Source organism: Notamacropus eugenii, chromosome 5, assembly GCF_028372415.1.
Source record: "Notamacropus eugenii isolate mMacEug1 chromosome 5, mMacEug1.pri_v2, whole genome shotgun sequence".
Taxonomy (NCBI): Eukaryota; Metazoa; Chordata; class Mammalia; order Diprotodontia; family Macropodidae; genus Notamacropus; species Notamacropus eugenii.
Genome location: NC_092876.1, coordinates 149,305,830 through 149,331,658, shown reverse-complemented (window position 1 = coordinate 149,331,658; position 25,829 = coordinate 149,305,830). Strand labels below are relative to the sequence as shown.

The following is a 25,829-nucleotide window of genomic DNA, read 5'->3' as shown; positions in this document are numbered from 1 at the left end:
ACCAGGTAATATCACTTTCTTTAATCTATACTCTCTCATTATCCACATGAATCAAAGAAGCTTTCATCATGTTGACAATTTAGAGTCCAGATCAGGAACATAGGATATGCAGTTGTCTTACCCTTGTATTTCTTTGGACTTTTTGTGATTGTAAAAGGTGTTAGCTACAGTGGAAAATTGTGAACATTCTTTTATTTTCATAAAGGATACCCACTTTGCGTGTGTAAGAAAGTTAGCATATGGATCAGTAATTGCAAGTATACACCCAATTTCATTATTTTGGGTTGATAATGTCATCAATGATTTCTTTCTTTTTTAAAAAATATATGTATTACTCATTTTCTTTTTTTAATAAATTAATTTATTTGTTTTTGGTTTTCGACAATCACTTCTTTCCCCCCTTCAGTCTCTCCCTCCCTCCCTGAGATGGCGTGCAATCTTATATGGGTTCTACACATACATTCTTATTAAACACATTTTCACATTAGTCATGTTACATAGAAGAATTAAAAAGAATGGGAGAAGTCATGAGAGAAACCAAAGCAAAACAAAACACAAGAGAAAATAGTCTGCTTAATTCTGCAGTCTGATTCCATAGTTGTGGATGGCATTTTGCCTCAAGAGTCCTTTGGGAATGTTTTAGGTCAATATTTTAGTAACTTTCTCTCTTGGAGATATCTTAAAAATATTGATCCCACAACATTTTCTAAACTCTGTTATCATTACCACAAATATTTTCCATATGCACCTGGTCTACTCTACCTACTTTTATAAATCTGTCCATATTCTTGTGCTTTTTCCACTCTCTCAGATTGTATATAAAATATCAACGTGTGAAAGGGCAAATGTGGCGATTCCAATTTCAGGAATGAAGATAATTACAGAAATGTTCAATTTCCAATTCTCTTTGTAATTTTCCATCTAATTTCATCTCTGTGATCTGGCTCACTGGGATCTCACACAAACCTTTCTGCAGATTCTTTTTTCCCTTAGCCACTTTTCGACATTTTGTGAAGCAATACTATTTATAATCTCTTATCTCCCTGTTTTGTGGTGCTTTACTAATCGTATCAGTAAGTATCCTAACATACACAGGGGGACCTGCTATCACAGGTTTTAGATCTACATTTATAAAAGGAAAGGTAACTTTTGAGGGGTCAACAATCTCCTTTAATCAAGCACATGTACCATTCACGCAGTTTAGGAGGAGAAGTCAGCACCCTGAACTTCAGAGAAAATACAGAGAAATCAAAGGTCAACAGACATGCTTCTAAATGTCTGACAGATTAATGAACAGATCCAGCTATCTGACCATAGTTACTAGAGAGAGAAGCACCAACATCTGGGTTTTCAAAGACAGGTGGGCTCCTTAGCAGCTTCCCAGAGTCTCATCAAACAAACACTTCCAATCAGTAAGTCCCAAAGTAAAACCTCACCCTCAGGGTATTTATACATTTTTTAGAGCCAGAGGGCATCACCACCCTTGAGAACTAGTGCCTCATTACCAAAAGTTGTGGGCCTTCCTACAAATCTTCTCAGGCCCATTAATGGGTGGGGAAGATCTTTAATCAATTTAAAATATTTAACAATACAAATACACATACTGTTTCTAGTTAAATAAACTCTTTTTTTCTGTACTTTATTCCCTGTAAAGACTTTTGGTTGATAAAGCCAAGATTCAATCAGAGATACTTTATAATAAAACAAAAACAGCAAAAGATCTTACTTTACTTGCCCTTACATAATAAATTTTTACTCTAAACTAATGGCTCTTCATTGGTCAGGAAAAGAAAGCATTTGCTTTCCGTAACAACTTATTGACCCAATTAGCCTTCTCAGGGTGGTAGCAGCTTTATGTGTGTTAAATCTTTGTCAGATGTTGTGATAAAGTCAATGAATTTAATGTCTCTATTTACCATTTTTTCAGCAACAACAATTTCTTTGAATAGCTCAGTTTGGCACTGTTGTGATTGCAAATGGTGCCTTTTCTGTTCCATCTCATTTTTTCTTATAAGTTGGTATTGATTTTAATGTTTGATCTAATTAGTCACTCTGTCAATAAACATGTATTAATTCCTACTATGTGCCACACATTGCGCTAAATGTTAAGATACAAGGAAATATAAGACAATCATTTCTCTCAAGGAGCTTACACATTCTAACGGGAGAGACAACCTGCAAATAGCTATGTAGAAATAAGCTATATACAACACAAAGATGACTGATCTAAGAATGACCCCCATATCAGTAACTAATAGCCAATTCTATTTTTATGATGATCTTCTAGACTCACCATATTCAGTGTCTTCTAACTCTTTTTTAAAAAAACATTCATGATATATGCATGAGGCTTCTGAATATCCTGTTTCTAACCTCTTTCATGTCCAATATGAAACTATATTCTCTAACATAATTTTTACAATCATCAGCTATATCTACCTTTGCATTGAAGTCACGCAGTATCAAAGTGCATGTTCACTTGTTTTATAGGATCTCATCAAGTTCTTTTTAGCATTTTTCTATTGTCATCTGGATTTTATACAATAAATCATCATCTTTCTGAAGTATTTTTTTCCTTACACTTATACTGAGCAGCACAATACAGTATGATCCATTATTTCAAGTATTTGCTATCTATTGGGCATTAACATTTGTATGATATCTAGTAATAATACTTCCCCAAACAAAGATCCTCATTACAAGCACTGTGCTTGTTTTCTCTGTGTCTTTAGATTCTCTGGGACATGGTGATAACTAGGTCAGCTTTCCATTTCATTTGAACATCAAATTAAAAGCTAGTCTAAAATCACTTCTACCCAAATGTACTACTCTGTGTCTTTAGTTATAAGACAGTGCTCCATATAAAGAGGTGGATTATTAACTTGTCACAGTTTAATAAAAATAGTTTGAGGTAAAATATAGCTGCTCTTTTCTAGAAGGACCCCCATATGTTTTATATAGCAGAATAATATTTAAAAAGCACAAGGAAATGGTCCTCTCTGTTTCTGAATTGATAGATTTCTTTTTTTTTTTTTTTTTGCATTTGAAAGTCCTATCAGCATTGTTTTGTCAAGACCCCAGTTTCTTAAAGGCTGTGGCATTTTTTGTCTAATGTTTTTTGTCCTTCTCTTTTTGTTCTTGTCAGATTTATTTTTAACTAAGCACACTATTTAAAGTCCACTATTTGTTAATTCTAGATGACCTGTAAGGTCTCTTACAGATCAAAAACTAAGAGTATATATATGTGTGTGTGTGTGTGTTTGTGTGTGCGTGTGTGTGTGTACATATGATTTTAATAATGCTAAGATTATATGAACTGTAAGGTCTCTCAGCTTCAAATGACTAATCCTGTTCTTGAGTAAGCAGGAAGTAAAATGTTGCCTGCAAATCTACACAGTACCTGTCACATGCACCTTCACCAACATCTGGATCTTCCCTTTAAGATGAAAGTTTGGCAGACTATTCCAAGTTCAGCTTAAAGGGTCTTAAACTCCAAGGGCAAGCACTGGGGACACCAAAACTGTCCATTATTTGTCAGTAACACCTGTATTTATTGTACCATTGGTTTCTATTTTCAGATTATGTGACTTCTTAGATCCTGTTTCAATCCTTCACTTTGTATGATTGATTCCTCCTAACTTGCTTAACTTTCTTTGTTACAAACTGTTCACTGAGAGAGAACTTTTAATTTTCTGTGTGTGAATTAATGTTTACAACGAGTTCATGCTGCCATCACTATCATTGCTTCATGATAACCATTATGGGATTCTGATGCTTATTCTTTCCCATATCGGAAACAAGCGAAACTAGCTACCCAAGCAGCCTGACACAAGGTGACTAAGCTCACCTGCTTGATATCCCTTGCCATCAGAAATTTTGCATATACCTAATGGAAGATGGACATTGTTGTTTTGTGGTTGTCGTCTATTTCCTATTTCTCAGTATCTATCTGTAGCCCAACTCCACAAATAAAGTCAGAGGAATAATGAGGATCAGGAGGTGTGTCTTGACTATGGATTAGTCTGTACTTTTCTATCCTACCCTTAACCTTGCCACACTGGAGAAAATACCGAGTACCTTGCTACATGCATCAGATGTAATAGTAACAGGAATGTCAATAGATTACTGCAAATATCAGATGAGTAATGGATGTAAAGTACATTGAAACCCTTAAAGCTCAATATAAATCTCACCTACTATTATTAAAACAAGTTGCTAGGAAATCTTTTTTATATTCTTAAAGGGTTAGAATTTTTGCTTGATATTTTTAATGCATTATTTGAATAGCAATATGGATGTTTTTTTTAAAAAATAGTTTTAGTAGAAATAGAATTAGTCCACCATCTTTTTATTGTTCTGATAAAGGTCGTTTTCCCACTGTGAAATCATCAAAACATCAAAACTTGCATTTCCTTCCTCACCTTATACAACAGAATTTTTTTCCGCAGGAATATTTGATTTCTCTTTGTTGTTATATCCGATCTTTCTTCCAGGAGGAAGAGAAAAAGATAAAAATCCTCAGTGCTCATGTTCTTTTGTCTTCAGGAAAAGTGCTAATTATTTTTTTATAACCAATTCCTCACCCAAGGCATTGGTTTTATCTAAAGAAAGATGATAATTAAGCATCTCTACCATCTTTACTTGCAATGTGCACCTAGTGTAATGAATTAAATGTATTTTGCATCAACATTTTCCCTGTTTCTCCAAAAATAATGCAAATAGTCAAAGAAATGTATTTCCTAATGAGCTTATAAAACTATTTCTACTATGTGGTAGCACAAATTGTTACCACAGAATGAATCATCATTCTTTAAGTTCAAAATATGTCCCTATAGCAGGGAAACAATAAAGAACTTCCTTGAACTCTTTAGTTTTACAAAATAATATGGAAAAAATACATTCATAGTAACCAAAAAGTTTAGATCATGAGTTTTCAATTGTATTTTTAACTAGTCTTTTGGGGGGACTCCATGAGAGTGCTCTCCTATTCCATGGTAGTGATTACCTGACCGTGGGTTCTTACAGTCTTTGCCTGTAAAACACTAGTTCTGACCAGTCAGTCTGTCAATAAAGATTTATTAAGCACCCACTTAGATGTCAGGCATTGTGCTAAGTGGTAGAGATAAAAAGAAAGGCAAAAGACAATCTCTGATCTCAAATTTATAGTCTATCCCACAATTAACTGAAAGTCTTACCACAAAGACTTACATGGATCTTGTTTAAGACATGTATCTCTTATTTGGCCAAGAGGTGATAAATTTTAGACTGTAGTAACTCTTGAAGTCATAAATAATTGTTGCTCCCAGTTTCTCACCCTAGGCATTTTTTTTCATTTGTATTATGTAGATAGAACAGAGAGGGAAAGGATCTATATGCACAAACATATTTCTAGCACCTATTTTCACAGTAGCTAATGAATATTATTTTGCCATAAGAATGATGAAATAGAGAATTTCAGAAGATATTGGGAAAACATCTATGAACCATGAAGTGAAGAATTAGGAAAACAATTTATACAATAATTTATATAATAGAGAAAAACAACTTTGAAAGGTTTTAGAATTCTGATCATTTCATTAAACTATAAGCTCAAAAGACTGAAGATGAATTGTCACCCACCTCCCACCAGAAAGGTGATGCACTTAAAGTGCAGAATGAGACATACATTTTTGGATATGGTCAATGTGAGAATTTGTTTCGGTACAAAGTGTGTGAGGTTGCGGTGGGAAGAAAAGATAATAAATACTTGTGAAAATAAGTAAATTTAAAAAAAGAAATTAAATTGTTTTTGAATTGCTCTATTCACTTTATTTATAATGTGAGAATATTATCTTGAATTAAATTCTTCCATCTCAAGATTTTCTCTATTTCAGAGGCAATATTGCTTAGTGAATACAGAGCTAGCATCAGTCAAGAAGATCTGTCTTTGGCACTAATAGCTTCCTGACCCTGGGCAGTTCATTTGATTTCTCAGTGTCCCTGGCAACTCTCTAGAATTCTAAGATGCAAATTAGTTTCTGATCATCATTGGTAAAGAGAGTTTACTCACTGGAAGTTCCTTCCACCAAAGAAATTAAATAAACTCTTTCAAATCATCACCTATTATGTAGCAACTGGCAGCTAATCTGCATCAGTGAAGGCAGCCTCCATGTAGATTGAACCACAAATTCTTGAACTGATTCTTCATTAATACAGAGGAAAAGAGGAAGAGAGTTCTGACAATTTTGCCCCTATTTCGTGCTGAGGATATTATGTTAATATTGATTCAGAGGGAATAATATCTCAAACTTAATCACTGCCATCCCTTCCTATATGTCATTTTTCCCTTGGAAAAAAAAGTCATCTTTATTCATGTCTGTCTTTACATTAAAACTTCTCTTATGACAAAGAAAAAATGAGTAAAAACATATGAAAGTGTATCCAGTCATGTAGTATCATAGTCATACATTTAGAACTGGAAAGGATCTGAGAAGTCAAAAGGTTTCATTTTACAAAAGATGAAACCAATCCACAGAGAGATTAAATGACCTTCTCAGAGTCATATAGATAATACCAATGTCTCAGCTGAATTGTGAATTCAGAACTTTCTGTCTCAAGACTTTCTGATTCCATATATGGTGCTCTGTCCCCTGTTCTTAGCTGTCTCATTATTATTTCTACAGACCTCCTGGTTTATCAGGGACATTGATCTCAGAAGAGTTTACCACAAGTGGAAGTAAATCTATAGATTTAAGTTCCCCTAGAGCAGTAGATTCCTCAAATTCTTGGGGGAAGGGGGAGAGGATTTTTTCTTAGTGGGACTTTTTTTTGATGGGCTAATGGGTTTTGAATGTATATGTGGAAGGGTTTATTAGCACTACAAATATAACAGCATTTGCCAGTTTTATATTTTGCCCTTTCTAACACAGTATTTCTGCCCTACTCGATTCTTTATCTTTTACAACTCTTCACCTCTGAAAATTTATTACAGAAACCTTACTTTATTGTAGTTCTTTTGCTGACAATATAGAGTTGTTACCAGTTTTTTATGGGAAGAGACGATACAGAATAACCATGGGTTTCACCTAGTTTTAACATTTGCAAGGGTTTAAATTTAAAACAGGCTTTTCATTACAGTTATAATTGGATGTGGTCACATGGAATCTACAGAACTGATATTATTCAACATTCAGCCTTCAATATCTCCATCACCTCTCATGTAGAAAACACCATTTTAGGTACAGAGGGAAACATAAATAAATTTAAGCCCTGCACCTACCCCGAAGGAGATTAGTGGATAAACAAGTATAAAAGTAACTATTTTAAAAATATACATGTCACTGGAGATGGTAGAAAGGCAGCTAGTTGATGCTGTGGATAGAGTATTAGACCTGGCTACAGGAAGACTCAGCTTCCTGACTTGAAACCTGGCCTCAGAAACTTACTAGCTGTGTGACTCTGGACAAGTCACTTACCTCTGTTTCCTTCAGTTTCCTTATCTCTAAAATGAGCTGGAAAAGGCAATAGCAAACCACTCCAATATCTCTGCCAAAAAAAAAAAATGAGGTCATGAAGAGTTGGATGTGACTGAAAACAAATGAAAAACAACAGAGAGGTTAAAACAGTGGAATGGGAGCCCAAGCAGGAAGAGGTCCTATCATGGACAGAGGTTACAGTGGCAAACATTTTATGAAACAAGTAATAGTTGAGATGGACTTTGAAGCACAGGAAGAATTTCAGAAGATAGGATAATTAGATGATAATATTCTAGGTAGAAAGAGAAAGAACAGTCAAAATCTGGGAGTTAAAATAAAACTAGTTCAGTTTGACTTAAATTTAGATAAGAAATGTGAAAGATTGGGAGAAGTCATCTAGAATCAAAATACAGCAGACCTGGAATTCCAAGAAAAGGATTTTGAAATTACTTTTGTATTCAATAGGGAGTCATGAATCAGTTTGGGAGCAGATGAGTTTTGTAATCCAAGTTCTGTTTTAGGAAGATTAATCTGGTACTGGTGTTGTTCAGTCACTTTCAGTAGGTCATTTTCATGACCCCATTTGAGGCTTTCTTGGCAAAGATACTGGAATGGTTTACCATTTCCTTCTCCAGCTTATTTTACAAATGAAGAAACCAAGGCAAAGAAGGTTAAGTGACTTGCCCAGGGTCACATAGCTAGTAAGTGCCTGAGGTCAGATCAAGAAAATGAATTTTCCTGACTCCAGGCCTGCCTTTCTACCCACTGCAACACCTAATTGCCTGAGAGAACCTGAATATTAAAATAGAGTGGAAGGCAACTGAGGGCAAAATTTATAGAAGGAAGACCCGGTTAGCAGTTTCAGATACTTCAGAAAGATCAAGGAACATAGGGATTAAGAAAAATTCATTGCATTTGGTCCCAGGAGGCTATTGGTGATCATTGTAGAGCATATTCAGTAAAATGGTATGGCTAAGAACTGGACTGCCAATAGGCAAGGGATGAGTGTGTGAAGTGAGGGATTGTGAAGCACGTTGCCTTTCTTGGTGGTGAGTTCTCTTCCCTTCCTTTATTTCTTTCTTCTTTCTTTTCTTCATATCTTCTATTTATTTTTTTCTTTTTTCTACTATTCCTTTTCCCAAACCAGATAACAGTACAAATTAACTTGAGAAACATTCTTTTCTATAATGATGTTCTAAGAAATGTTGCTTAATTCCTCCCTATCCTTACTTCTTTCTGTGTCTAAGCTAGTGTCATTCATGAGTTTCTGCTTATGGGTTATTGTTGTTGTTTTTTCTATATCCCTCAAATAAAGTAACAGCTTCTAGAAGAGAAAAAGCTAGCTTCTTCCTCTGTCCAGCTTATTAGTACAGTTATTGATTTTACCTCTTTCAGCCTCCTCCTCCTCCTCCTCCTCCTCCTCCTCCTCCTCCTCCTCCTCCTCCTCCTTCTTCTTCTTCTTCTTCTTCTTCTTCTTCTTCTTCTTCTTCTTCTTCTTCTTCTTCTTCTTCTTCTTCTCTCTCTCTCTCTCTCTCTCTCTCTCTCTCTCTCTCTCTCTCTCTCTCTCTCTCTCTCTCTCTGTCTCTCTCTCTCTTCCTCCATCCCTCCCTCCTTCCCTTTTTGTTGGTTTGGTTTTTGAAGCAACTTCTGAGGAAATATACTTCTAGAAATATTAATTTATGAAGAAGGAAGTGTGGTGTAATGAAAATTCATAGAATAATAAAATCATGGATTTAGAGACGGGAGGGGTTTCAGAGGTTGTAGAGTTCAACTCCATCATTTTACAGATGAGGAAAATGAGGCCAAGATGACTAAAGTGAATTGTCAGAGGTAGCACAGGTTGCAAATAATTAGCAAAGCCAGACCCTGAACCTAGGTCCTCTGCATCCCAATGTCATTTGGGTTCGGTCTTTTTCCACATCCTTACTTTTGTTATTTGACCAATCCAAGACCAGTGCATCCTGGACCTAAATCCCTCTCTTCCCAGAACCTAAATTCCAATCCATACCAAATGTCCTGGGGGTCTGGAAATCTTAAGTGAGATATAAGCCAGAAATCTGGGGTGAGCTCTAGGCCTGAAAAAATATAATCTCTGGTCAAGGTCCTAAAGTATCTACTCTCCAACATTTATAACTCATTGTAGGACACACCCTCCCAATTGAATCCCCCTGCCTTTTGGGGAGTTACCCTCAATGTTTCTCTAGCATTTCTCTTCAATATAGCCAAGCTTACTAACTGTAACTCTACCCCAAGGTTTTATTCTTGGCCTTCTTCTCCTCTTCCTCAATACTATTTTGGTTCACCAGCCCCCAAGAAATCAATTCTAATATCTATTCAGAGAAGTCTCACATCTACTTATCTATCCCTAAACATTCCCCTGACCTCTGGTCTCATATTACCAACTGACTATTAGAAATATTGGATTGGTGTCCAATAGAAATCTTAAATTTGAATTCCAAAATTGAACTTATCCAACCAAAACAAAATTTTCTCTTCCTAATTTCCATACTACACTGAGAGTACTACCACCCTCCCAGTCAACCAGTCTTACAGACTATGGGTCATCCTCTACTTTTCATTAACTCCCCTTTCCCAAATCCAATCACTTACCAAATGCTGTCAAATCTACCCTTGTTACACCCAGATCACTTATGAGCATTGCCTTAGTCCAAGTGAGAACTCCAAAAGACCTTACACTTAAAAGGCCAAGCTCTCCCACTGCATCCTGTGTCATCTTTAGTTCTCCTAATCTATATGACCCTAGAGAAGAGGATAGTGACTTTGCACAGCCCTCTCACACTTAAATCCAATTCACTTGCAAGTCATGGTATCATCTTCCTCATGTCATGGTCCTCTTCAAGGATGAAGGACAAGTCACTTCTGTCCTCTGAAACTACCACCACACTGGTGCAAATCCTTATTACCTCACACCTAGACTATTGTAACATTCTTCTGGTTGGTCTCCCTGCCTCAAGTCTCTTGGTGAAATTAGTCTTCTAAAAATGCAAGTCATATCATATCACTCCTCTATTCAATTAACTCTAGTGACTCCCCTTTACATCTACAAGCAAATATAAAATCCTCTGTCTTTTATAGTCCTTCATAATCTGCCCCTTTCCTCCAGTCTTCTTATACCTTACTCCCCTCTACATCCCTTGCAATCCAGTCACATTGGCCTCTTGGCTGTTCTTTGAACATAGCGTTTCATTTCCTGACCTCAGACATTTTCACTGACTAGACCTCATTCCTGGAATTCTCTCCCTGCTCATCTCCATCTTTTGATTTCTTTGGTTTCCTTCTGGTCTCTCCTCAAATCCTACCTTCTGTAAAGTGCCTTTTCCCAAATCCCACTTAATTCTAATGCCTCCCCTTTATTGATTATCTTTAATTTTTCCTGTATATAATCTGATTTGTACAAAACTATTTGCATATTGTCTCCCCTTTTAAAATGTGAGAGCAGGAAATGGATTTTTTTTATTTGTTTTTGTCTTTGCATCCCCAGTTTTCTCCCAAAGTGCCTGGCACGTAATAGGTGATTAGTTAAATATTTATTGTCTTTATTTGACTTTTCAGTGGGAAGTATCTCTGCTCCAAGATCTTCACCTCCAAATTCTCTTTTGCTTTTCTCATTCAGGTCTCCACGTAGGGTATGAAAAAACAGCATCATAAACCCTACATGGTCCTCTCTCCTTGCCTCCAGGTCAAGCAAACATGAGTCTGTAGTGCCTAAATTTTCCTCCCATATCCTTAGCCAAGTCATTTCAAACTGTATTTCCACCTACACATTCCTCATTAAGAGAAAAAAAGATTCATTTTTGAGGGAACAATAGGTTTTAGTTCACAAAAATTTGATTCCATATTTCCTCCTTCTTTCTCCTGACTTTTAACCCCCTTAGATATTGTGTCCCTTAAATTATCTTGCTCCTGGATAGTCTCCTTTTTCTTATTAGTCTTCAGCCAATATAACGTCTTTTTTTAATTATCTTGCCCCAGATCAATGGGAACATTGATTTATTTCATTGCTTAGGGTTTTTTTTCCTTCTTAACAAGAACTGTGGCAAATAAAGTAATAAAGCTTGCAAGAAAAGAAGGAAAGAAGCATTCCCTCACAGTTAATTTCTACTTTAAAAAGAATCATAAGGGCACATTGCTCGCCTAATCCTATAGGTACACCATGTGGACCTTGACCATCTCTCCAGTCCTACATTTGGAACTTTGACTGCAAACGTTTCTGTCTCCATTTAAGTGTCCCTTTAGTATTGACCTTGTCCCTTACTTTCCCCAATTTAATGCATAAGGAACATTGAATTTGCTTGGTCTCAGTAATGAAGAAAGCAGAACACTGTGACCGGGAGGAACTCTAGGAGAATAGAACCCATTAAAAAGCCATCGTCTGCTAAGTTCTGTGAGAAGGCCAAGGCAAGATGGAGTGGGTATAAACTCAGCTTCAGCCACTTCCCTTTGGAGTTTCCAGGTGCAAAGATTCAACTGCACCAAAGTGGTATAGTGGAAAGAGTAATTAGATTTAGTATACTCAGTCCTAGCAAACAGAACTAAGATCATTGGGGAGAAATTTAAAGAGAAAGATACAAGTTGGACATAATGACAAACTTTCTAAATAATTAGAACTATACAAAAGAAGAAAAAGCCACCATGAGATATAATGGACTCTTCAATGGAAGTATACAAGCAGAGCATGAATGTCTAATTGTTGGTTACGAGTTAGACTATATACACCACTTTTTGACATTTTGGGGCAGCTAAGTGGTGCAGTGGATAGAGCACCAGTGCAGGAGTCAGGAGGACCTGAGTTCAAATCTCACCTCAGACACTTGACATTCACTAGCTGTGTGACCTTGGGCAAGTCACTTAACCCCAATTGCCTCATCCTGGGTCATCTGTAGTCATCCTGATGAATATCTGGTCACTAGATTCAGATAAGTGAGGCTGGTGACCTGCACAGCCCTCCCTCACTCAAAAACAAAGTCAATTGCAAAGTCATGTCATCATTTCTCTGATGGCATGGTCTTCTTCGGCAACAAAGGACAAGCACACACTTTTTGACATTTCACTGATTATCATCATAATCACATGATATGAGATACTTCATAAGTCATTAAAATATTTATCTTGAAAACCTGAACTTACATGAACTGATGCTCAGTGAAGTGAGCAGAACCAGAAGAACATTGTACACAGTAATAACAATACTGTGTGATGATCAGCCATGATAAACTTTAGCTCTTCTCAGCAATACAAAGATCCAAGACAATTCCAAAGACTAATGACGAAAAATGCTCTACACATACAGACAAAGAACTATGGAGTCTGAATGCAAATTGAAGCACACTATTTTTACTTTTTTTGTTTTTTATGGTTTTTTCATTTTTTCCATTTCTTCTTTCACAATATGACTAATGTGGAAATATGTTTAACATGATAGCACATGTATAACCCATAACCTGTATTGGATTGCTTGCCATCTTGGGGAGGGAGGGAGAAAAATTTGAAACTCAAAATCTTATAAAAATCAATGTAGAAAACTATCTTTTCATGTTATTGGGAAAAAATAAAATACTATTCACCAAAAACTTTTTATCTTGAACTCTCTATAATTTGCCAATGTTAGTTTCCTGACTAATAAAAAGTTGTAATTTTAAGCATGAATTAATACACTATAATAAAATATAGTGAATATTAATCTGTATTTTATTTATAAAACAAGAAAAGTTCATTATCTTATAATGGCTTAGAAAAAAAGACAGTGCTATTACAACCATCATATTATCTACTAAATATTGAAATTTTCACTGAAGAAATGATCAACCTTACAGAAAACAGGAATGTATAATGCTTATATCTGATGTATTAATTATAAACCAGATTACTAAAATCCCTCACAGTTATTTGTTTTATATTTTTCACAACTAAAATAGTAAAAATTATCTCTAAGATTTCTTTACTTTTCTCATTTCAAGTATTTCTGCTTTTAATAGCCTGAAGCATTTCTGAAGTCCCCATTAGCAGCTAGGAGAAATTCTGAGGATAGTGGATATGGAGAATGAAAAGCCCCTCAAGTGCTGTTCTCCCACTCTTCTTGACTTTATAACAAAATACCTCTGTTTTCAAGTACAGATAGGAAATAACCTCCTGGTCCTTGGAAGTGAGATTGTAATCTGTAGTTAAAAGCAGTTGTTTAGAAAGAACACATTAGAAAGTCAGGCATAACATCTAAAATACCCAAGTACTTTATCTTACATTTTTGGAGCCTTCCTTATGGATATGCACTTTTTAAAAAATATTTTAATTCACACAAAATGATGCTATTATCTCCATTTGGGTAAACTGAGGCAGAGGTTCACTAATTTGAAATGGATTATGCAACTAGTAAATGTCTGGGAAAAGATTAGAACCCAAGTTTTTCTGACAATGTCAAGGCTCTAGTTCTTGTTCCACATTGCCTCTTCAGACAAAGAACTCCAAGGTTTTTTGTTTTTTTTCCAGTCAGTGATGAGCTTTTCTTTCACATTTTCTAAAGTAAAAATACGTAGTTGTCCATTGTTTATAAAATTGTACCCACTGTCTTTACAAGTTTTTAACTTATTTTTTGCTGTTGTCTGTTGTTTATAAAATTGTACCCACTGTCTTTACAAGTTTTTAACTTATTTTTTGCTGTTGTCTGTTGTTTATAAAATTGTACCCACTGTCTTTACAAGTTTTCAACTTATTTTTTGCTGATTTAGTAGCATGTAATAAAATTATCTTCAATTTTTAGTGATTTGAAATCAAAGAATCTTTTCTAGCTGTATACATTTTAGCATTTTGCATTTATATGACATATAATTCTATGTCCACAGAATTATTTGGGGGGAAATAAAATGTTATTCTTAACGTACTATTATTAGCATTATGCTAATGTGGCATAATGACATTCATTAACATAATGGTAACAGCATTATGTTAATAATGTGACATTATTAGGTACAATAGCATTTTGCTAATAAACTTAATATTCCATAAGATACTCAGTAAATATAAGAAAAGTTAGTTTTCTCCTAAATCCTTATGTTTTCACAGATTGTCAGTGTTGGAAAACATGTTAAAGGATACCATTATATCATTGCAAACCTGGTAAGTACTCTCTATTTACTACTTTCAGCAAAAGTTGACAAACTAGATTTTTTAAAAATCCTTTTAGCCATGCCTGAAAATAATGCTTAAGAAAATATTTCTAGGTAGAAGTTTTATGCAGAAGGTATAATTGGCATTTCATTTAGAATATTGTTGTCATAGTAATAATGGCATTTTGAATAATCATGCCACATGTATGTATATATTTGATTGAAATATGTCATGATGAAAATTTAAAAGGATGATAATACTGTTTGTTTCATTAAGGGTATCAGTTGTCAAAATAACTAATGATCTTCATTCTAAATGGTAGCTCATAATTTTCAATTAAGATTTATGGAACTTTAAGATTTTGTTAGAAATCCAAAGTAATGCTGAAATTGTAGGATAGAAGGGAGAGCAACATTTTATAATTTCAAGTCTCATTATACTTTAAGGAGCTATTTTATGTAGGATCACTAAAAAACAAATTTTGTGAGAAATTGTTTAGTGTTCAATTAAAACGTATAAGTATTTGCTCAATGTATAAATAGGGAAAGACATTACTTATTTTGAAATCTTCCATTGTTTAAAGTGATTTACAATATATTTAGATTTTGAAAATTTTTCCTTGTTAAATTTTCATTGTAGGAAAATGTTGCATATAACAGATAACAGATTTACATTTCACGACACCTAGTTAAATTTTCTAAATGAGTTTAACCTAAACAAGTTTTGCTTCAACTGCTCTGTTTCTTCTCCCTCCCAGATATTTGTTCAGAAGTGTCTTGAGTGTAGATATTGTTTCATTCTTTATATTTGTTTCAGCTTGGTGTTTAGTATATAGTAGATGTGTAATAAATACTTGTTGATTGATTAGTTATTCCCCCAAAGGAATAGTGAACCTTTGTAAACAGACATCAAACAGATAATTTGATCAATTATGTAAGGTTAAATAATGATGTTAGAGACAGAGGCAGTATTGTATAATGGAAGGAATACCAGAATAGGTGTGAGAAAAACCTGAGTACACACCTCTGACACTAACTGTGTGACTATGGGCAAGCAAATCCTCCTCATTGAACCTTGGCTTGAATTGTATGTAAGGACAGGTGAATCAGTCAAATAAAGAAATCAATCACTCCACCCTACTAACAAGATGCTATATCTATGGTAACTATTAAGGCAATTAATAAAATGCCACATCTATAATACCTTAACTAGGTATGTACATCTTTATTGAATCCATTGGGGAAAGGTGTTGGACTGGATCTGAAAAGCCTTTGATCAGTTCAAAAGTCTTTGAACACCATTTGATGAACTGGAGTGACTTTGCACAAGTCTTATTGGACATCATGCATGTCCAATTTTTATGACCCTATTTGGGGTTTTTTTTTGGCAAAGACACTAGAACAGTTTGCTACTTCCTTCTCCAGCTCACTTTACAGATGAGGAAACTGAAGAAAACAGAGTTAAGTGAATTGCCCAGGATCACGCAGCTAGTAAATGACGGAGGCTAGATCTGAACTCAGGTCCTCCCCATTCTAGGCCCAGACGGAGTTCTATGCACTGAGCCACTACCTGCCCTTTGCACAGGTAGCATATTCCAATAGGATGAGGAGAATTAATCAAACCCTTTGAGGATTGTTTCAAATCAGCAAACTAGTTTAGATGTGAGAATTCAAGTATCTGGGAGCTCAGTGACAGATGCCTTTCACTAAAGCCCTTGAAAAGAAATTGCTTGGGCATGAGGAGAGTACTTTGACCTCTTCCTCCACACTATTTGACTAGGGAAAGATCTTGTAAACTTCAGAGGGCTAGAGTACTTTAGACATTTTCATTAGTAACCTGGTAGTGTTTTTGGATCTTCTTAAACTGACAATGAGATCTGAATGATGAGTGAGGAAAAACTAGACATAATGAAGAAAGAAATAGTGAGGATTCCATAAGAATCCCAGCAGAAAAGCTGTGTTATGACTGAGGGGAGCTTCTTAAGTAACCCACAAAGGGGAGAAAAAGACTTCCAGAAACTAAGAGCTGTGAGCTGCTCCTTGACCACGTGTTCTCTAAACTTGATCGCACTCTTTCCTGGACTGTCTGTGTACCTGCGAGAGAGTCTATTTTAGACTTGAGGGCAGGGGAGATTGACCCAACTGTAATATTTATACCACTTTAGAAAGCACTCCTTTCTCAAAGTTAATTAAGTCTAGGTGCCTAATTGATACCAAATGATAATCATGAGAAAGAGCGCAGTAGGTGATAAACATAAGCGTTAATACTAAAAAACAAAACAAACAAAAACTAATTCTTCAGAGGGCTCAGGAACCCTGAGAGGACAAGTAGCCAATCACAGTCTGGGGACTTAACTTGCCAGTACAGTAGAGGTTCAGCTAATTATTGCTAAAACTCGTACTACATTTAAAATAAGGATAAAGCTGCCTTTAGTACCTACTTCACAGAGCCGTGGTAAGGGTCAAATAAGCTAATATAAAGAGCTATGTAAATGCATTTGAAAAGCTCAGTTCCAAGTATCTCTCATTTCCAAAAAACTTAAACAGGTAGTTCTCACCTTATATAAATTTACATTACACAAATTCATCTTTAATAAAAAACTAAAAAGAACCTATGCTAACTTTACTGTACAATATTTTACTGCACACTCTCTACTTCTGTCCCTTAGTCCTTGCCAGCCTCTCACCCATCGCCCCCAAAAAAATTCCCTAAAAATAAAAACTCTCCAAGTGAAAGCAGAAGGACAGATTCAGCAGAGACTACCACTGCTGTCCTGGCTGCCCCAGATTGGGGACTTGGTTTGAGACCTGTACCTGTGAGAGAATAGACCTTTGCCCCACTCCACCTGCCCATGTCTGTCTTCCATCTGTCTGCAGTGGGGTACCACTTGTCTGTCCCAGCTCCTATGTGTCATCCTTCCTCTCCTATCTTGTCCAAAGTGGCTGGCCCTGCATGTTTCTCTTGGTTCTCTGTCCCCATCCTCCACCTACCCTAGATCCATATGATGGTCCCCTCCCTCCATTGTCACTTGACCCCTTTCCCGTTGCCTCCCTTCCTCCCTCCCTCCTTTTCTTCCCTATGCCCACCAGCAAATTCACATTATGTAAAAATTGCTTTACATAGTGGTCCACTTATTTAAAGTAAGAACTGGATAACCAGTGGATCTGTGATGTCATAGACTTGGATAAGCCCTTCAATGATCTAGAAAGCAACTCATCTATGCTTACCTATCCACTGTGACTCTTATCTATGTCCGCCCATAATTTCAGTGTAGGAAGTCCTGCTTTGGGCCTCCATTCTTTTTCTCTTGATATTTTCTTGATACCAATGCAGTATACAGGTTCTCACTATCTAGCTCCTAGACAACTACATTTCTTAATTCTTCTGCTTACAAACTAACCTCTAACCAAAGTAACGGAAGAAATTTTCTTGTTTGTTTCTCAGTCATTTCAGTCATGTCTGACTCCATTTGGGATTTTCTTGGCAGAGATACTGGAGTGATTTGCCATTCCCTTGTCCATTTTATAGATGAGGAAACTGGAGCAAACAGGGTTTAGTGACTTGCCAGGGGTCACATAGCTTGTAAATATCTGAGGCCAAATTTCAGCTCAGGTCTGTCTGTAGACACATAGGTCAATCCACTGAGCCACCTAGCTGCCCTTATCATGGGAGACATGACAATTTGATTTTTCTGTATCTAAATTTTTTGGCATTTTTGTAACCCATGGAATTCTCACAAACACATATACAAACTAGAAAGTGTTATCTATTTCATTACTTTTCCTGTATTTCCTATATAGCAAAGATTCTTTTGCTAAGAATTAAGGAGTCAATTTACAGAAGCTGGAGTAAGACGTTGAATTTCCAACTTTTCAAAGGCATTTTATCACTCTACAACAGCAGACACTGCCAGTCATTTCCCTAACCACAAAATATGTAAGAATTATCTGGTCTCTAGTAAAAACAAGCATGTTAGGAATAAACTAGGGACATACATGCCAGGCCTAGAGGCCTGAGGGCTACCCGAGTCTTACCTTACCTATCGCAGGTCTTCGGCTGGCCAAACCGGATAAACGTATGAGAGAAGAGACTTTCCGGAGTCGAACAAGGGTTAGGCTTTATTCAGGGTCCTGGTTACATGTGCAGGGAGAGCTCTTCCTTAGGAGGGAGAGAGAAATCTCCCAAGGAGGCAAAGATCTTACGGTAAGAGATTGGAAGTAGAAGTGTAAGTGGGGAGAGAGGGGGAGGGGAGAGCGAAGAGAGGAAAAACGGAGCCTTCTGTCCTGTCAGGGCCCCTCCGCGCTAGTAGCGCCTTCGGGCTTTCCTGACCCTACTTAAGCTCTCCGGCTGCGTAGTTTGCACCTGAATACCGTGCCTGTTAGATAACTAGGTGTGCTCCAATCCGGGACAATCTCGAGGGTGGGGAGAGCTCTCTCCCATCACGTTTCTCACGGGAAGAGGCGGAAATACACGAGATAGCTCAGTTCACCTCGATTCCCAGCCGTTTCCTGGGGGGGTCTCGTGAGAACTCTAAGATTTAGAAGTTCCCACCTTTACCCGCCCGAGACTGTCCACATGGAATTGAGCTTCCAACCCTAGCACATACACATACTTTTTTCTATAGATATTACTAATTTCTCCATTTTTTTCTATAAGATGGAATTCCCTTTGGGCCACCATGTCCTCACTATAAGTATTAGATAGTACAATTACTGAAGTAAGACTCAAAAGATCTAGATTGGATTTTATCTTTGTCACTTACTTTCTCAGTGACAGCATCTCCATATTCAGTTAACTCATCTATAAAATGGGACTAACAGTATTTGTCTGATTTTTTTTACATCCCTAACTTACAAGTTATTATGAGGAATAGTAAAATGATACCTGTGGAGCTATTTGTGATACTTGGAAGAAAAACATTATAAAACCATACACAGCTAGTAAGTGTCTGAGGCCTGATTTGAACTCAGGTCTTCCTGACTCCAGGTTCAGAGTTCTATCTAGTGCACCACCTACCTGCCTTCTAACAGCTCATACCTAAGGACACTTTATTGAGAGAAAATCTTCAAAGAGATATTAAAGAGGCAAAAACATAAATAAAACTACCTTTCTCCATCAAGCCTACCATGACTCCTCAGTTCTTTTATTTAAGATTAAGCTAATACATGAACCTAGATTAGGGAAATACAAGAGAGATGATGAGTGAATCAGAGAAGCAAGGTGCTATAGTGGATAGAGTGCTGGGCCTGGAATTAGGAAGACCTGAGTTGAAAACTGGCCTCAGACTCTTACTAGCTGTGTGACCTTGGGCAAGTCATTTAACCTGCTTGCCTCAGTTTCCTCATCTGTAATGTGAACTGGAGAAAGAAATGGCAAACCACTCCAGTATTTCTGCCCAGAAAACCCCAAACGTGGGGTCAAAACGAATCAGATACAATTACACCACAACAAATGTCTGAATCCGATATATAGTGTAGAAAGCACTACAGACATCAGAATCTTAGGAGTCCTACAATTCATAATATAACCTCTTTCCCAAAATGAAATATGTGAAAAAGCAAAAGATGTTTCATGTTATAATGACATGAATAACTGACATAAATGTCTATCAAATTCACAACCTTACAAAAGGAAATTTCAAAAATGACATATTTATAACTCTAAATTTTGCAAAGTATTTAACCTGTTATGCAGTTTAAGCTTTATAACAATCCGATGAGGTAGAGATTACTATTATCACTACACCCATTTTACAGATGACAAAATTGGGGCTCAGAGATATGAAGTGACTTGCCTGGGATCATACAGCTGGTAAGGGTCAGACCTTTTTAACTCCAAAATTAGAGATTCCATGTGAGCTCAGGATATAGGGAAACCAGTTCTTGGAGACCTTGGATGTCTCCATTAGGCTCGTGGGGATGTGATTATTTAGGAAGTACCAGTTACACAATTTGCTACTCTTTCTGTACCCCAGAATATGTTTTTGTTCTCTTAACATGTCTTTGAAAATTTTCTCTCAATAAGTTGTCCTTAGGTATAAGCCGTTAGTGGTTAGCTAGGTGATGCATTGGATAGAGCTCTGGACCTGGAGTTCCAACAGCTACTGTATAGGTATAAACTATAATAGCTGTCATTTGAATCAAAAGCCTTTCAAAGCTCCAAATCTTTGGCTGTTTAGTCTTGGCCAGATATTTACAGCTTTTGTATTTATAAATTTTCAATTACATCCTACCAGTCACCCACTCTTAGCATTTTGCCATTACGTTGCCCCTTCTTCTTTTTTCCTCCACTTAGAAATAAGACCCCCTAGATCAGACCTCCACAGAACATTCCTCTTCCCTACTTCCTGAGGGAGTTAATCTATTCATTTTTAGAACTCTGCCCTGAGACTGGGCTCTCTTGCTGATGAGTAAAATGAGTAAGCAAACACTCACCTAACTCACTTTATCTAGCTTGCTCCAGAACAGAGCATGCTCATATCCTACCTTCTGTAAATAAATGCCATCCTCCTCTCCTGCCTCGGACACAAATAAATACTTTATACTGTTCAGGGAACAGTAATCAATACTACTGTAGCAGGGAGTTAATTAGGAACCCTGATCTATCAAGGCCACCCCTCACCCGCAACGCCCCAACACACACCAACATTCTTCATCAAACTGTAGAATGATAGGGTATGTAACAAGAGCCTGTGAGATGACAGGATCAGGTCCTTTCAGATTTTGAAGAGGCCCGTTTGTATTCTGTAAACCATTTGCATTTTGCAACTATGGCCAATGTATGGAAGAGTTTATATTTGTTTTCTCCATTAGAGAGTGAGAAGTTCCTTAATTAACTGGAAAGGGAGATAAGATTCTATAATATGCCTCAGCAGCCAAAATTCTGACTATAAAAGACTAAACTCTGCCTCTATAGAGACCTGGGACTCTGATAAAAATAAGCAAATCTCAATCAGACTAATTGTAGATGCTAACAGAACAGGGTTGTGGAGACCTGTCATAGTAAGTCAGAAGAAGGAGGTTTGCAGATGTCAGTGTTTGGAAAGAGAAAAATGATGAAGGAAGGCCACCACAAGGTCAAGAAACAAAAAAATCTAGTGTCAAGAGAGAAGACAAATGGGAAGAGGGGGTAATTATTTCTTACCGAAAAATCAGCTGACCTCAAGTTACAGATTTAGTAAGATATGACAACTCTTAGACGTATATAGAAGTGGTTTTTCTTAACCAAAAAAAAAAAATCTATTGTTCATAGAAGTGAAAGATGCATGTGTCATCAGTCCAGAGAAAAGTTACTGGGGAAAAAAATGTGATGCAAGTGAATAAGATACAGGGAAATCTGTAGCTTGAGAGGTTTAGGAGATAAATTCCTCCATCCTCTTCAGAAAGCTGGAGGAATAGGAAAATAGTGTCTCTGAACTTGTAGAAATTTGATTAAATTTTTTGCCATTTTTTTCTTGTTTTCCTTTGTTTTTGAGGACAAGCTAGGTGGAACAATTGTAATCTGATATCTCCTTGTTATAAATCAAACTTCTGTGGATAAAAACACTGCCCTTATAAGTGGACTATTTTTTTTATAATGTGCTTAAAATCCTTGTGATATTAAGAACCTGAGTGAGGGAGAAAGACCCAAAATAGGCATCAAGACTGACTTGAGTTGTTCTCTAGGGATGATCTGCAGAGGGTTAAAATAGAAAGTCTTGACTAGTACATGTTGCATTTCAAAAGAGATGTAGAGCTATATTCCATTGTGTAATACAGAGCTATTTTAGTATTAAAGGGTTAAAAATAAGGGAATTGTTAGAAAATCTATCTTAAGTTTCTCTTTTTCTACCCATCCTTCCCCTAGACAAATGTAAACATACTAAAATCTGTATTTTCTAACCACCTACTGCAATTGTCTCCTGTGTATTCTTTGACACATAATTATAGTACCCCTTGTACTGTTCTCTCATTTTTATATATGTTTATCTAGAACTATAACTAGCAAATTTTTGATCCCAAGACAGGTGGCATAAAATATGTCCTCAAGAAAAGAATCAGTTGAGAGGGAGGCTCCCCTCTCTATTCCTTCCCACAGCTTTCTTGGCCTGCCCACACCAATCTCTAGTATCTAGAGACTCCTACTATGGAGGTCCAACAATGGCACTCCCTTGCTCAATGAACTCCAGTAACTTTCTTTTTTGTTCAGAATCAGACATAAAGTCCTCCATTTGCCATTTAAAGCTCTTTATAACCTTTATGAGACCTTCAGTCTTCTAGTACTTAACTCCTCTGACATGCACACTTCAATCTGACTACATTAGCCTTCTTACATATCCATTTTCTTTCTCAGAGCTGTTGCATTGGCTGTTCTCTATGCCTGAAATATTCTGACCTCTCACCTCTGCCTCAGCATGTTTGGCTTCCTTCAAGATTTAGCTCAAATTCCACCTTCTATAGGAAGTTTTCACCCACCTGATAATGCTTTTCTTTTCACTTGACCTTCCATCTATTCTGTATATATGGTATACAAACCTAATTATTTACTTATTTTCTGCCTGTTAAAATGTGTCTCCTTAAGAACAGGGATTGTTTGTTGTTGTTTTCCTTTTTGCCTTTTTTTACATCCCCAGCACTTAACACAGAGCTTGGCAAACAGCAAGGATTTAATAAATTAGTTAACTGACTTACTGACTAGAGTATCCTTGAAAGGAAAATGTGCTTGTCAGAAGGAGGACACAGTTCTTCTACTAGCTTTGTATATTAACTAATTATTCATGCTGACCAGGTATTAAATTCAAATGTTTCCACCTATAGAGAACTACAAAATTCTATCAGTAGTAGCTCTTTAAATTTTAGCATTCCAGCCAAAATCCTGTTTATCCTGCTCTCCTATTTCTTTTATCGTCTCCTCTAATAAGAGGGTAAGGTGCTTTGAGAGTAGACAATGCTACATTTTTCTATTCTAGTCTCGGTACACTTGCCACTCAAAAAGCACTTTGCCAATAGTTTGAGATGAAGTGAATTGAATTCAGAATCTTTATAATTTTGCATTTGAATCTAAATGACAGTTTTCCTTAGGATGAACTGGATTAGACTTTTCATCTTTATTTTTACCACCACTTGCATTAAACATCTCCTTAGATATTGATATTGACTTAATTTATTTTAAAGCTAACAGACAGGAAACTTAGAAAAACTTTTAAAAGTGTCAAATTGTTTTATTTTTTTTTTAGGGATTCAAGGATATTTCTCTTGAGAGATTTATGCATGGAGGAGCCAATGTGACAGGATTCCAGTTAGTTGATTTTAATACACCTATGGTGACCAAGCTCATGCAGCGCTGGAAAAAACTAGATCAAAGAGAGTACCCAGGATCAGAAACACCTCCTAAGGTATGGGCTTTCAGTGTTTATGCTGCTAATGTACTTTCTGTTTAGGACAAAAATAACTGAATACAATTATACTAGTAACAATTCAAATAACTTTTGTTTCTGGTAACTTCATGGACTGAAGATAAATGATATTTTGCTACCTAAACAACTTCATATAATAATTTGACTTCTAAATTTAAGGCTTATAATACTCTATTAGAAATTTGAATCAGGCTTCCTAGAGGTCAAGAGACCTGAGTTCTCATACTAGTTATCTCATTTCACCTCTCTAGGCATCACTTTTCTTTTCTCATCTATAAAATGAGGGGATTAAAATAGATAATATTGTCAATAATAAAAATGGCTTGTTTTATAGGGTGAGTAAAGGTTTACAAAACATTTTACTTACATTATCCCATTTGATCCACACAACAACTCCATGATGGATGTAGGTATTATTATCCCAAAGAAAAATTAAGTTCTTGGCCATGGACTTAACTTGTCATTTCTGAGCTGTGATTATCCTTGGGGGGCCTCATTCATCTTGACTTGCATCATTCTAATACTCAATAGTTTGCCATCAAAATTATTTGCCATGAAAATAAATACTTCCTTTTACTGATCTAGAAGTTACGCAATTGGGTATGATTTGTGCTCTTTAAGTTGTTTTCAGTTAAATAATTTCCATGCAAAAATCTTCAATGGATTTCCTCTTCTCAAAAAACTCATCTTATTGTATAATATATTTACAAGTAACAGATAATAAAATTGAGAAGCCAGTAGAAATATAAGATATACAAAGAGTCTATCATGCCTCAGTTTAAGCATCTAATTTACAAAAACAATTTGGATGCTTTATTTTTAAGACATATTGCTCAGGTTTGAAACCAGTTTATATCCAGTTAATTGAAGAATTGCCATTCACAAGCATTATTTTCTGAAAAATATTATGGCATGATTCAAGTTCTCTAGAAAAGACATAACCTGGGGATTCACAACAGCTGTCTTCAAATATTAGAAATGTTGTGTTGTAGAATAGTTTTCTGTATTATTGTATGTAGTTCAAGAGGACAAAACTTGTACCAATAGGAAAAAGTTACAAGGAAGGAAGTTTTCTTTCAATTTAGGTGTAACACCTACCCCCAAACTCTGCAATTATATAGATTATATAGATTTCTTCCTACCTCAGAGGCAGACCGCAAATTTCACTCTGACTAATTATTCACTCACCCAGAATTTAGTCTGGGAATATTTCCAAATATAGCTTATAGCTAGGTCTCTGGATGTGTAGGTAAGAATCTTCTCCCTTTCCTACCCCACCCCCAGATACTATAAGCACTAAAGGTAACAATATATTTATCAGGCACTGAATAGATTTTATGTAAACACACAAAAAGGGTCCATAAGAGTTCACAAAGAAATGCAGAAAACATTTCACAAAATCAAAATAACCCAAAAGCAAAAAAAAATTGATAACCACCTCACATCCTCCAAAATGGCAAAAAAAATTATTAAAAATCAAATGAAAATTAATTATAATTAATTAAAATTCAGTGCTGACGGGTTTGTGGAAAAAATAGTCTTTTCATTCAATGCTAGCTGAATTGCAAATCTGTGGGAAATTGGGAACAATCTGATAATAAATAGTAAGATTACACGAAAAAATCATAACTTTTACTCAATAATGCTGCTGATGGCGAGATTGCTTTAGAAAAAAAGGAAAAACCTCTACATGTTCAAATTTTCACAAAAATTTTATGTTTAATTTCAAAAAATTGAAAGCAACCTACATGCCCTCACATATGGGGATAATTGAATAAATCCTGCTGCATCAAGGAAACCATGTAAAGACCAAAAAGTATGAGGAATACAAAAAAACCTGAAAAAGTCCTTTCAAAATA

The 25,829-nt window shown here is 36.0% G+C and overlaps 1 protein-coding gene across 5 annotated transcripts in view; it reads left to right on the top strand.

Annotated features, from left to right (window-relative positions):
- GRIA4 (glutamate ionotropic receptor AMPA type subunit 4) overlaps positions 1-25,829 on the top strand; it is a 456,325-nt gene that overhangs the window by 329,132 nt on the left and 101,364 nt on the right. For all 5 annotated transcript variants that reach the window (XR_011967457.1, XM_072611221.1, XM_072611222.1 and 2 more), the window contains exons 6-7: positions 14,532-14,585; positions 23,791-23,949. Coding sequence is in view for 4 of the 5 variants with exons in the window: in XM_072611221.1 (XP_072467322.1) it covers positions 14,532-14,585; positions 23,791-23,949 (213 nt within the window). In the remaining variant the exon portion in view is untranslated. The remainder of the gene's footprint in view (positions 1-14,531; positions 14,586-23,790; positions 23,950-25,829) is intronic.